At 48.4% G+C, this 13078-nt stretch overlaps 4 protein-coding genes across 4 annotated transcripts; 2 read left to right on the top strand and 2 right to left on the bottom strand.

Moving 5' to 3' along the window:
- Positions 1–473: 473 nt before the first annotated feature.
- Positions 474–2519, bottom strand: BC939DRAFT_455134 (uncharacterized protein). The gene is made up of 2 exons (XM_051556153.1): positions 1991–2519; positions 474–1573 (listed from the first exon to the last, which is right to left on the bottom strand). Exons 1-2 carry the CDS (start codon positions 2226–2228, stop codon positions 528–530), a joined length of 1284 nt encoding a protein of 427 aa, XP_051410979.1. The 5' UTR covers positions 2229–2519; the 3' UTR covers positions 474–527.
- Positions 2520–2536: 17 nt separating this feature from the next.
- BC939DRAFT_529880 (Hsp70 protein-domain-containing protein) lies at positions 2537–8250 on the top strand. The gene is made up of 9 exons (XM_051561538.1): positions 2537–2960; positions 3064–3239; positions 3346–3477; positions 3597–3605; positions 3700–3734; positions 3834–3980; positions 4106–4209; positions 4317–4446; positions 6154–8250. The coding sequence occupies exons 1-9, from the start codon at positions 2790–2792 to the stop codon at positions 8070–8072; spliced, it is 2823 nt and encodes a 940-aa protein (XP_051410978.1). The 5' UTR covers positions 2537–2789; the 3' UTR covers positions 8073–8250.
- Positions 8251–9656: 1406 nt separating this feature from the next.
- Positions 9657–10567, bottom strand: BC939DRAFT_455122 (PDZ-binding protein). The gene is made up of 4 exons (XM_051556152.1): positions 10520–10567; positions 10267–10396; positions 10064–10149; positions 9657–9969 (listed from the first exon to the last, which is right to left on the bottom strand). The coding sequence occupies exons 1-4, from the start codon at positions 10533–10535 to the stop codon at positions 9887–9889; spliced, it is 315 nt and encodes a 104-aa protein (XP_051410977.1). The 5' UTR covers positions 10536–10567; the 3' UTR covers positions 9657–9886.
- A 273-nt stretch (positions 10568–10840) lies between these two features.
- BC939DRAFT_398456 (P-loop containing nucleoside triphosphate hydrolase protein) lies at positions 10841–12914 on the top strand (the record flags this gene model as incomplete). The annotated part of the gene is made up of 4 exons (XM_051552425.1): positions 10841–11126; positions 11224–11460; positions 11567–11766; positions 11868–12914. 4 exons carry the CDS (start codon positions 10841–10843, stop codon positions 12912–12914), a joined length of 1770 nt encoding a protein of 589 aa, XP_051410976.1.
- Between the last annotated feature and the right edge of the window lie 164 nt (positions 12915–13078).

Raw genomic sequence — 13078 nt, 5'->3', positions numbered from 1 at the left:
AGACTACCGCCCTTCTATATTGTAGCGAGCCATCTTCCGGGGGGCTCGGATATACCTATCTATCTCTTCTCGTGCTTTCTTTCTTTCTTTCTTTCATTTTTTTCATTTTTTTCATTTTTTTCATTTTTTTCATTTTTTTCATTTTTTTCATTTTTTTCATTTTTTTTTTTGTAGCGTACAGTAACAGGTACTTTCTAATGTTTTTTTGCAAATAAGTTTTTTTTTCATTTCAAACCTTATCTTGCCTCAGGCCCCGATGTCGCCATTCGATTCACAAAACGTGACAACCCCTCCCTCCTTCCCCAGAAATGTGGGAATGGGCTGTTTTTGCGACCGCCCTGAATAGTGATTCTAAGAACGTAATAAAAGCAGGGCCCAACAGCCCGATCATGTCCTATACGTACGTCTATACGCGTCTTTAGTATAATTGTACATTTTTTTTTATTACTGAATTGCACCATGATGGTCTCATTTTTTTTTTTTTTTTTTTTTTTTAACGAGTGCCACAAATGGTATTAATGCCTCCCTTATGTTGGATTCGGCGTACTGGAGCCGCTATTGCTACTGCTGCTGCTGCTGCTGTTGCTGCTGCTGTTCAGTCCTGCGATCAGCGAAGGTTGTCCGTGCCCACTAATCCTGATCTCGTCGTACGCTGGCGGCTCATCTGGGAACCCTCCAGGTTGGGTGGACGACGGCATTGGTGAGATCGTGTTATCCGATCGAACATGAGATCCAGAAGATACTGCGCTGCTATTGCTACTGCTGCTTTGATGTCTCTCCAGCAGCCCGTCCTCATCTCTGGACCGATCCCAAGTATGCTCATGCTCATCCTCTTCTTCATCATCGGCCTCCAACAAGAAGTTTCTCATATCCTCCTCCAGCTCTCTCCTCGTCTGCGCACGTCGTCCGTTCGGCAGCATCTCCAAAGAATCATCATCACAATCCTCCGGACGCCCGCCTCGACCACTGGTCACATTCCTGACGTTGTCCCTGAGCCTCGAGAATGCAGTCCCAACAGCCGCACTTGCCGCATTCCCGCCCTCGACGAGCGACCCACTGATCTGACCCCACCCTCCCGCGACCCTCCGTTGCGTATCTTCCGCGAGTCGTCTCAGAATCGAGCCTTCCGCGCTTGAATCAACCGGTTCCCAAATCTGTCGTCTCCTGGCCTCCTCGTTCTTGAGCATCCGCCGCATGGCAATGAACATCCCGATCAACACAATAATCATCCCTGCCATGGTAATCCTCCTAGACTTGACCTCTTCCTGATACTCCTCCCACCGTTCGGGTGTGAACTGACATGTGTTATTCGAGGCCGCACAGGTTAATTGGCTCATACAGGGCATAGTGCTGTTGCTGCATTGTTGGTCCCTGAACGCCCGGTGTTTACAGGCCTGACCTTGGTTCTGAGTGACACCCTCGACAGATCCACAGAACCAATCGGGGTCTTGGGAGCAGTAGTTGCAGCGAAGGGCGGCGCAGGTTCCACCGATACAGAACCAGCCCTGACAGTCGATTGAATTCATGTCGGAACAGCATTCTCCACCGTGCACTGTGCATGTTACATCGTCCTCTGTGTTGAAAAAAAGAGCGACGATGAGGAAAGGGACGAAAGGTGGGGTGGTGTTAATTATAATAAAATTTAAGCATGAGACCAAATGAGCGATTATTTTCTTTGTCCATTGAGCGTTCCAGGTTAAGAGGGGGGTAGAGGTCAAAGTCGATGGTGGATAGGTGTGCATGTATGCTTGAGTACTCCTTTGCTGCTCATAAAGCAACCATCCTTGGGGAGATGGGGGAGGGGTGTTTTCTTTTCTATTTGTCGAATATGTTTGATCCTTGAATCCACGGCAATTGTATGGGCTTTGTCACATCCTTCGATCGTCCTTGGCACAAATAAATAATAATAGTAAAACAACAACAACAACCATGTAATACGAGACCATGTCAGCAAAGAAATATGGGGATGGCATGATTGAGAAGAACTTACCAAAGTACAAATCAAAGTCTTCTCTGGATAATTGATGGGGCCCCTGGGGTGGTTGGACCTCATCCGCCTGAGCAGTGGTTGTGGAGAGGATCAGGGAGACACAGAGCCAGAGGAGGAAGAGAGACGTCAGGCCTCGTCGGCTTGCGTATGGTACTCGAGAGTTGCTGGTGATTGTGTGTACACTGGTGATGGTGGTGGTGCTACCGGCTTGCTGTGGTAAGCGTGGGTGGTAGTTCATGGCAGAACGGCCTTTGAGCAGGATATGTTAATGGAAGATGATGCAGAACGAATGGAGGAAGGAATGCGGGGTTGTCCACAAGAGGAGAGATAAAGGATGACGATGAGGAGGAGGGAGAGGAGGAGGAAGGAGGGGTGCTGGGTATGAGGAAGTTCAGTGGGAACCAAGAAAAAAAAAAAAGGAAGGGATGGGATGGGATGGAGACAAGGAGTGTAGGTGCCCAATCAAGGTCGAAGTCGTACGGAACCCATTTTAGGTTTATGTGCCAGCAATATGCTCACCCACCACCAGGAAGACCAGGAGGGCGAGGTTTGTTCCGCTCCTCAGTGGCTTAACAAAGGAGCAAAGGGTCTGTTGTGCCCTAGGAGCATTCACTTCAACCGCTTCTTGACCTCAAACACAGCAAGGGACAGGAACCCGATACAAAGGATATCAAGCTTACCAGGGTCCTTAGTTCACCAGGATTACTAGTATTATCAGGAATACCAGGATCACTAGGATATCATAACTAGGAAGTACAGTCGAGCGCGGAACAAATTATACCACTCGCTCACCTATAAAATGGACGGCAACGCACAGCAGGAACTGATGCTGCTGATCAAGCGGCAGCTCCTCCAGATGCGCCAGCTTCGACACTTTCAATGGTCTCTTCCCAGCACATCTCCAAGTGGCCAATCTGAGTCTGTACCATCAGTAACAAGCCCAGAGATGCAGCAGGCAATTCTTGATCAGGTTCGTTATACTCGACATGTTTTACAAGGCATTTTTTTTTTCCTCAGTCGATAAGACAAAGTGCCGCGAGAACTAACGTGCTTTGCACACGTAATGAAATCAGATATTTTACGACTCAGAGGTAATGAAGCACCCTCCCTCGTCAACATATCAACATTTGTTCCTCAAAAAGTTGATCTCGATGATCGAAGAAGAGGATACCTCTGAGATCTCGGAGGGTCTGTTGGAAGTCTTTACAGAACTCATGATGACTGCACCGCTAAGGCAAGTTCACATCTGGTCTATCAATTATAACTGGTGCCCTTGGACTAAACTGGTTGGAAAATATATGCACGCTGTATGTATCGTGCGTAATGGAAACACCTCTTACTGTTCCATCTGATAGGCCAGAAGCAGGAGGACCACCATTAAAGCCCTGCTTCAAATCGTACAGTCTGGATCGGGAGTGCAAAAAAATCGTTACTGTCATGGAGGAACAGACGACGATCTCTTCTGGAACTACGGGCCTGAGGACATGGTAAGGAGCAGATTCATTATTGTTGAAAGCGTCGGACCAAAATATTTTGACATATTTAGAGGACGTCTTAGAGCTAACCCTATTGAAACGTCTGGCTTGTGCTTGTATTATCTCTTTAGGGAAGCAAGGTGAAAATGCAGAGCAAAGATGGTCCATATATCTCGCCTTCCCTGGTATGATACTTTTCATTAACGGCGCTTGATTCTTTTCCTCTGAGGATAGCTTCTGGCTGGCAGAGTATCTTATCGCTCATCCAGGTACGAGTCGCGTATTCGAACAAAGCGCAGCGACATATTATGGCCACCTCATGCATAACTCGAACCCCACCCTAAAAAAAACTGTGTATAATCTACTAGAATCCATTACAGGAAAGAACGTCGTTGACATCGGATGCGGGGTCGGCTTCCTCGGTATTGCTTGCGCGTCCCTCGGTGCGAAGAGAGTTGTGTTGACAGATGGCAATACTGAAGTCCTAACCATGGCGAGCCAGAATATCACCTACAGTAACGTTTATACATATTTTCTTTTTTCTTTTTTTCTTTTTTTTGCTGTTGCATTTCAAGACTTCCTTTGTCTCATTGACCACTGACTGATAATTTTGTCCTATTCTCCTAACCGTCATCGAAAGATAATGTGTCATGCCCGACAACAGCGAGTCTCCTTGACTGGGAAAGCTTTACAGAAGAGCAAATCGCTGCATTAGAGGCCGAAGTCCTAATTCTGTCTGATTTGGTAAGAGAATGGTTTTTACAATTTCACTCGAATCGAAGTACTTCACAGTTTTTTTTTTATTTTTTTATCTGTATACTGAACGAGAGAAGTGCGAATCGATGTGATAGACATACGATCCCACAAATATCGTCCCGCTGGTATCTGTGCTCAAGGCTATCCTCGTCAAGGGTGTGTCCGCCTACATGTCCTCGGCCATCAGAAACCCTCAGACTTTTGTCGATTTCTTCGCCCGAATCAGTAAGTGCTTCAAGTGAATAAATCCTTAGGCCAAATATTCGACTGGACGGTGGCCTTCAAAAAGGTGTTAGCTGGGTTTCGAGACATCCGATGTTGTTGTTATTGGGAGGGGAGGCGGATCGTCATCATGATAACTAATATTCTGAAAATCCTTGTATCTTATTGTTGCGCTGCTGGTTACATAGAGCAAGAATGCTCCGGTGTAGAGATTGAAGAGATTCCCTTGAGGGACACAGAACACTTGTTCTTCTTTGATGAGGACACTGTACAGACCGTGCGAGTCTTCCATCTGCACTTTTCATAACGATCGATCGTTTTGCTGCATCATCGACGCACAGACGTTCCTCCCTCAGAATTCCTTTCTACTGACATAAAATAAAAAGTCGTTGCACAAGATCACGGAATGCAGGTACTCGTCAACATATGAAAATGGCATAGGATGTAGTTCTTTCTTTCTTGTTGTTGCTGTTGCTTGCCAGGGATATGCACTGCACCAATGAATCAGAGGACGAGAGCAGACGGGAACACTCGCGAAGGACAAGCAGTAGCAGTGTTGACTATCTCTGGGGGCTGTCTATCTCTGGCAACTGCTCGATGATTCGAATGAGATCATTTTCACGTACAGACTGCGTCTCAATACCTGTACGTGAAAATGATGCTCCTACAAGCTAAAATTTACCAGACGATTCGCGTGTGTTCTATGCCATGGAAAGAAGAATGGCGCGCGATAGAATGCTGTAGAAGGAAAAGGAAGGGGCGAGGTGGATATAAAATACATGCTCACTTTCGATCTCTGCACTTTTTTTTTTTTCTTCTTCACTTCACTCTCACCCCACGTTCACATACACTCCTATACATCATGTCTGAAGGAAAAGGTAAGCACCCCCAACCACCATTGATCATTATCGCCATCCTCCCTGTTGCCTTTTTGTATTTTATTTTATTTTGTTATGAGCTTGTTGCTCCTTTGATATCTCTTGCCAAGGGAAGATCAAAAGAGAGGCATGTTCAATCACCCTCTTCTTCCGCCCCCACTTTCCAATTGCCACCACTGGCGGTTATTTTCGTGTGCCTGAGAATTGGTTATGCAGCCAATGACCGTGCGTCCACCAACGATCTGCTTCACCTTGCAAAAGTTCATACCTCCCCCTTCCCCTTCCCCTGGATCGATCTTGGACATATCTCGCCTCAAGTGGATTTCGATCTGTTGGCAGCTCGACTTGACTACTGAGACAGTTACAGGGGGGATCAGGATTCGATTTGACACCTCCTTACCTCGTTACTGGACCTGTACCTGAACCTGGACATGGACCTGGAACTGGAGTAGACCCACTCCATATTACCGCAGGGAGCAATTGATCTGCATCCATTGTTTCGTCGACAAGGGCAAGCACGGCTTTTGCATATTATGACAAGATTACCACATTTTTTTTTCTTGGTACCCCGGCCGCCCTTTTCTTCTGTGTTTCGCATCCCGTCTGCATTCGTACCCACTCTGGAGCAGGCATACAAATTTTTCCCGTCCGTTTTGTTCCATGGGCTTCTTTTTGTCCCTCTTGCACCATCACGTGCATGGCGGCCTCCGCTGCCCTTGTACCCCTGTACCTCCGTACCCCTGTATTACGACTTGCACACGACCACTGTGGCACATAGAACAAAGCACTCACCATCGATCGTCTTCATTCTTTTTTCTTTTTCGTCGATTAGCTGTCGGTATCGATCTCGGTACTACCTACTCTTGCGTTGCCGTCTGGCAGAACGACCGTGTCGAGATTATCGCCAACGACCAGGGTAACCGCACCACCCCCTCCTATGTTGCCTTCACCGACTCTGAGCGTCTCATCGGTGACGCCGCCAAGAACCAGGTCGCCATGAACCCCATCAACACCGTCTTCGATGCCAAGCGTCTCATTGGTCGTCGCTTCGATGACAAGGATGTCCAGTCCGACATGAAGCACTGGCCCTTCAAGGTCGTCGATAAGGCCACCAAGCCCTACATTCAGATCGAGTTCAAGGGAGAGACCAAGACCTTCACCCCCGAGGAAATCTCCTCCATGGTCTTGACCAAGATGCGTGAGACCGCTGAGGCTTATCTCGGAACCAAGGTCACCAACGCCGTTGTCACCGTCCCCGCCTACTTCAACGACTCTCAGCGTCAGGCCACCAAGGATGCTGGTGCCATCGCCGGTATGAACATTCTTCGTATTATCAACGAGCCCACTGCTGCCGCTATTGCCTATGGTTTGGACAAGAAGACCGTCGGCGAGAAGAACGTTCTCATTTTCGATCTCGGTGGTGGTACCTTCGATGTCTCGCTCCTCACCATCGAGGACGGTATCTTCGAGGTCAAGGCCACTGCTGGTGATACCCATTTGGGAGGAGAGGATTTCGACAACCGTCTCGTTAACCACTTTGTCCAGGAGTTCAAGCGCAAGCACAAGAAGGATCTCTCTGCCAACCCCCGTGCTCTCCGTCGTCTCCGCACTGCTTGCGAGCGTGCTAAGCGCTCTCTTTCTTCCTCTGCCCAGACCTCGATCGAGATCGATTCGTTGTTCGAGGGTGTTGACTTCTACACCTCCTTGACCCGTGCCCGTTTCGAGGAGCTCAACCAGGATCTCTTCCGTAACACCATGGAGCCCGTTGAGAAGGTCCTTCGTGACTCCAAGATCGACAAGGGTCTCGTCGACGAGATCGTCCTCGTCGGTGGTTCCACCCGTATCCCCAAGATCCAGAAGATGGTCTCTGACTTCTTCAACGGCAAGGAGCCCAACAAGTCCATCAACCCCGATGAGGCCGTCGCCTACGGTGCTGCCGTCCAGGCCGCTATCTTGACCGGTGACACCTCCGAGAAGACCCAGGATCTTCTCTTGCTCGATGTTGCTCCCCTCTCTCTCGGAATTGAGACCGCCGGAGGTGTCATGACTGCCCTCATCAAGCGCAACACCACCGTCCCCACTAAGAAGTCCGAGACCTTCTCGACCTACGCCGATAACCAGCCCGGTGTCTTGATTCAGGTCTACGAGGGTGAGCGTGCTCGCACCAAGGACAACAACATGCTCGGCAAGTTCGAGCTCACTGGCATTCCCCCAGCTCCCCGCGGTGTTCCCCAGATCGAGGTCGTCTTCGATGTTGATGCCAACGGTATTTTGAACGTCTCTGCCGTCGAGAAGTCGACCGGCCGTGCCAACAAGATCACCATCACCAACGACAAGGGCCGTCTCTCGAAGGAGGATATCGAGCGCATGGTCTCTGAGGCCGAGAAGTACAAGGCTGAGGATGAGGCTGCCACTTCCCGTATCCAGGCCAAGAACGGTCTCGAGTCCTTCGCCTTCAACATCAAGAACTCTATCGCTGACGAGAAGGTTGGCGGCAAGCTCGACGCTGCTGACAAGAAGACCTTGACCGATGCCTGTGAGGAGGTCATCTCCTGGTTGGATGCGAACCAGGAGGCCGAGAAGGAGGAGTTCGATGCCAAGCAGAAGCACCTCGAGGAGATCTCGAACCCCATTATGATGAAGGTCTACGGTGGTGCTGGCGGTGCTCCCCCCATGGGCGGTGCCGGCGCTGCCCCCGGTGGCTTCCCTGGCGAGGGTGCTTCCGAGCCCACCATCGAGGAGGTCGATTAAATATTCTCAACAATATTGTATTCAAGTCCTCCCCTCTCCAAAAACCTGTATTTTTTCCCCATCAAGCTGTTCCCCTCTTTTCCACGTTTTTACATATAGTTTCATAATACATTGCATATTACTTGTACAGAGGCAATAAAAGAACTACAATAGATCCATACCGGGAACACCAATGATGCTCTTTTGCTTGAGAAGGGGCTTGACAAAGGAAGATGTGATGGACTTGTGGAAAGACTAGCGTCTAACTGAGTGGCTATGTCTGAACTTTTGAGTTCGCTCTGGGGGCTGAATATCAAAATGTCATTAATTGAAAACTACTTTGTAAACACGGGTTTGATTTTAAAGGACATCAACCGCTTCGTTTAAGCTTGGCCGCACTTGACATTGGTCCTGCACAAGGTCGTCTATTATCGCCGTATGTCTTAGAAAAGAAAGATGCGTAGGTTGTTGCGGCATGGCATTGCACCCAGGGTTTTTACTGATGTTGCTTATGAACGTTATCATCGAATCCTAGGAATGCCAAGGTTGATCTAATGCCATTGTCCGGACAAACTAAATAATTATTCGGATTTAGGCACCAGTTACAGTAGGCCCAGCTTCCTTCTTTCAAATATAAGAGGGAGTGGTGACCAATTCTTCTGGGCTTTGCATTTGGAGGCACATGGACTTAAGAAATAAGTTTCGTCTGTTCATTCTTTTTTCGGACGTTTTTGCGCGTTGCACTTTTTAGCATGTGCATTGCCGCAACGGTGTTGTGGGTGTTTTCATAACCCAGCTTACCTGCCCATTGATGTCCCCCTCGCATTATGTATGGGTATCCAGAGTACTCAATCCGAACCCGAGAGTTGTGCAAGGACGTGTTGGGTCATGATGGGAACGTATAAATAGAGTGTTAAGGCAGCGGAGCAAACTCTGTCAACCGCTTGTCTACTCTTCTCTGTAGCATTTCGCATTTCTATTCGTCTTCTCTTTTCATTGTTCATCTTCTACTCCCAGCATAAAAAAAAAAAAAAAAAAAAAAATCTTCCCTATGGAGTCTATCTCTCTAACTTATACTTTCTCCATATTTTGAACATCTCATACTATTGGCCTACGAGCGCGAGCACATGAAGTACGTACCGGCGAACCCCATCATCGCCGACGGCTCCATAGCCCTCTCCCAAGAACTGGCCAAGACACCTGAGGGGAAGATCCAGATCAAGAGCGCCTTCATCGCTCTCATGAGTACATATCTACGAACCGCACCCGGTTACGATGGACCGGCTCGACTTCGTATCCTCTGGGTACGCGGCTGGATTGTCAAATATCTGATGATGCCCCGCACGGCACCTCATGTGCGGACCGCCTTGCACGCGACCTAGTTCGACGATGTGCAGGTGAAGATGGAGGTGGGTGGGGAAGATGAGAAGGAAAAGGAGGAGGAGGATGCGGCAGGGGCGTCAAAAGGACGCTCATTTACGGAAGGAAAGAGATATGTCCCGAGGTTTCATGTGCTGCTGCCGCTGTATCCTTTGGCATATAAGATCGAAGAAGTTGGACAGTTGAAATTCTTTGGGAAGGGGCCAGGTGCGCAGGGATGTCCCGTTATGGGCAGTGGAGTGGCTTCTGCATTGTAGGATCGGCCAGTGGTTCATTCAGCCCACAGCTAAATCATTCTACGATGTGTCTCATCCTCTCATAATACTGTACAGTTTTTATTTTTGGTATTTTGCGCTTCGTTCGGTGTTGCTGCTGCACGCTGCGATATGTAATCCATGCCAACTGAATATGTTGTCGCCTTGAGGTGTCCAAAATTGGATTTTGATATTCCTGCACTACTTGGCCGACATTTTGTACTTGGATGTGTCGAGGATGGCTACTCCACAAAGCGCACATTGCCCCTGCTTATATGCGCAACCTATATGAAGCAACCGGATGTTAGGGGACACAGTTCAAAAATATGACATTTTCCAAGCGTTCTGATATTCAAACAAGCGAGGCATCCCCTTTACCTTGACAATACATAGCTCCATCCTGGTGCACGTTTGATTTACATGTCTTACACTTTGAATTCGCATATGGGTTAAACTTTGCGGTCCTATAATTGTTCATCAAGTTGAAGAAGGTCTTGTTTGGGTTAGAGAATGTTCTTGGGGATAGTATCTTTCGAGGGGGGTGTGAAGAAGAGTACATTGAAGCAGATACTGGGCCTTACACTCTTTTTTTGCTCAGAAGTTTGTTTTCACCGAGCTTACGTCCTGCTGTGGAGGAGGTGCCGACGGTGGTGTTTCTTGCACCATCTTTCCACTTGTCAGGACAAATCACTTTCGACAGCTTCTTTTCGCCTGGAGAATGAAAAGCAAAAACAAATGAACAAGTGTTAGTTGGTCAGACTCGATAACGTTCCGATAGAATGGTATATAAGCAATACTTGGATACCATGGCTATTGTTTTGGATGATTGCTTACACTTTGCACAAACCATGATGAATGAGCGTTGTATGAAGAGGATGAATGGAAGAGCCTTTTGTGTGCAGGCGAAGCTCTTTCTTATTCACTCTTTAATTGACAACCCTCTCTAACTGACTAATATCAAGCACTGTTTACAAATTGTGACTGCGAATTGGCTTTTTTTCTTTTTTTCTTTTTTTTTCTATCAAGGTGAGGCCTGATTGCTTTGTCTGCTATCCCCTTCGCAAATCACCTTCACCCTTACATTCACACATCACCATGGCGAAGAACAGCGCTAAGGCCGCTGGCTCTGCCAAGTCTGCTGCTCCTGTCGCAGCAATGAACGGACATAGCACCAACAACAACAACAACAACAAGCGCAAGAGAGAGGAGAAGCTCCTGGAGAAGACTAGCAAGAAGGTCAAGGAAGAGTCTGAAGAGGAAGACGAGGAGGACGAGGAGGACGAGGAGCAGGACGAGGAGAATGGCGATGGCGGCGATGAGGATGAGGATGATGGTGAGGACAACGAAGAGGAAGAGGAGGACGTCAAGGAGAGCGAAGAGAGGCAAGAGGATTTGCCCTCAATCGACTTTTCCGCCAACGAGGAGGCCGCTGCCACGACTGGTAAGGCCATCATCTTCCGATGTATACCAATCGACCGCTTGCATATAATCGAAGCCCACTTTCCCAACAATTTCTATTCTTGTATTTGAAAATTTAGCTGGTGGCAAAAAGATCAACTACGAGTTCGCCTCGCTCGACTTGTGCGAGCCCTCAAAGAAGGCGATCGTCGACATTGGATTCGCGAAGATGACTGAGGTCCAGGCACGCACCATCCCACCACTGCTGGCTGGTCGCGATGTCCTTGGTGCTGCAAAGACAGGATCGGGAAAGACCATCGCCTTCTTGGTCCCTGCCGTGGAATTGCTCTACAAACTCAAGTTCAAGCCTCGCAACGGTAAGGGGTTGGATTATATTGTGTGTGAAAAAGACTTGTTCATCTGTGCGAGGATCATATTGCCAGGTCGACTAACATTGAATTGGTGCTGCCCTTTGGTGATTAGGTACTGGTGTGATTATCATTTCGCCTACCCGTGAGTTGGCCCTTCAGATCTTTGGTGTTGCCAAGGACCTTCTCAAGTACCACAACCAAACTTTCGGCATTGTCATTGGAGGCGCTAACCGCAAGGCTGAGGCTGACAAGCTGGCCAAGGGCGTCAATCTCTTGGTAGCCACCCCTGGACGTCTTCTCGATCATCTTCAGGTACACAATTGTTGCAAGGACATCAAAGGATTTAGGGATTGCAGGCATTAGGAGTATTCAGTTTTGCTAACATCAACAATGGGCTTAATTGATGTGAATAGAATACCAAGGGCTTTGTGTTCAAAAATTTGAAGGCGTTGGTCATTGACGAGGCAGACCGTATTTTGGAGTGCGGTTTCGAGGACGAAATGAAGCAGATCATCAAGCTCCTGCCCAAGGAGGGCCGTCAGACGATGCTCTTCTCTGCAACACAAACAACCAAGGTCACAGATCTGGCCCGTATCTCGCTCAAGGCCGGACCATTGTACATCAACGTCGATGAGAAGAAAGAGACTGCAACAGCCGACGGACTTGAGCAAGGATATGTCATCTGCGAAAGCGACAAACGGTTTTTGCTTTTGTTCACGTTCCTGAAGAAGAATCTGAAAAAGAAAGTTATTGTCTTTTTCTCGTCCTGTAACTCTGTGAAATACCACGCTGAGCTCCTCAACTACATTGATATCCCCGTCCTGGACCTGCACGGACGTCAGAAGCAGCAGAAACGGACGTCCACCTTCTTTGAATTCATCAACGCCCCCACGGGTATCCTCCTCTGCACGGACGTTGCTGCCCGTGGTCTTGATATCCCTGCAGTCGATTGGATCATCCAGTTCGATCCCCCAGATGATCCCCGCGATTACATCCACCGTGTCGGTCGTACAGCTCGTGCGGGTACCACGGGCAAATCCCTTCTCTTCCTTTTGCCCTCGGAAGTCGGTTTCCTCCGGTTCCTGAAGCATGCCAAGGTCCCGCTGAACGAATACCAGTTCCCGACCAGCAAGATCTCGAACGTCCAGAGTCAGCTCGAGAAGTTGGTCGAGAAGAACTACTACCTCAATAAGTCCGCGAGAGATGGATACAGGAGTTACCTTCAGAGTTACGCGTCCTACGCACAAAAGGGAACCTTTGACGTCAACAAGCTAGACCTAGTCAAGGTTGCCAAGGCATTCGGATTCTCGGTCCCGCCAAAGGTCAACATCTCGGTGGGGTCCGTCAAGGGACAGACTACGAACAAGAAGGCCTACGTCGTTGGAGAGAAGAAGACGCACAACCATCCTAGCAGCGGTCGACGACCCAATGGCGATGGTGGACGTCAGTTTGCACGATAAAGCAACTCTTTCAAAAGGAATATGGGCGAGATTGTCCCCACCACTATCTCGTTCTGTCACTTTTTTTCTTTTTGGACTCTCATTATTACTATTGTCAGCATTGTAGCACCTCATTTTAGATACATTTCATATTACAGATAACAAATGCAAACACAGCCTCAGTG

This window comes from Gamsiella multidivaricata (genome assembly GCF_025024155.1).
Source record: "Gamsiella multidivaricata strain RSA 2152 chromosome Unknown BC939scaffold_43, whole genome shotgun sequence".
NCBI classification, from domain to species: Eukaryota; Fungi; Mortierellomycota; class Mortierellomycetes; order Mortierellales; family Mortierellaceae; genus Gamsiella; species Gamsiella multidivaricata.
The sequence above is the reverse complement of the archived record's forward strand: the minus strand, read 5'-3'. Positions and strand labels throughout refer to the sequence as shown.

Coding starts and splice junctions, on each gene's coding strand:
- BC939DRAFT_455134 (XM_051556153.1), bottom strand. CDS start 2,228: ATGAACTACCACCCACGCTTACCACAGCAAGCCGGTAGCACCACCACC. Junction 1,574..1,990: donor AGACTTTGATTTGTACTTTG/GTAAGTTCTTCT, acceptor TTTTCAACACAG/AGGACGATGTAACATGCACA.
- BC939DRAFT_529880 (XM_051561538.1), top strand. CDS start 2,790: ATGGACGGCAACGCACAGCAGGAACTGATGCTGCTGATCAAGCGGCAG. Junction 3,240..3,345: donor CTAAGGCAAGTTCACATCTG/GTCTATCAATTA, acceptor TCCATCTGATAG/GCCAGAAGCAGGAGGACCAC. Junction 4,210..4,316: donor TCCTAATTCTGTCTGATTTG/GTAAGAGAATGG, acceptor TCGATGTGATAG/ACATACGATCCCACAAATAT.
- BC939DRAFT_455122 (XM_051556152.1), bottom strand. Junction 10,150..10,266: donor CTTCTGAGCAAAAAAAGAGT/GTAAGGCCCAGT, acceptor GAACAATTATAG/GACCGCAAAGTTTAACCCAT. Junction 9,970..10,063: donor TGGAGCTATGTATTGTCAAG/GTAAAGGGGATG, acceptor TGCTTCATATAG/GTTGCGCATATAAGCAGGGG.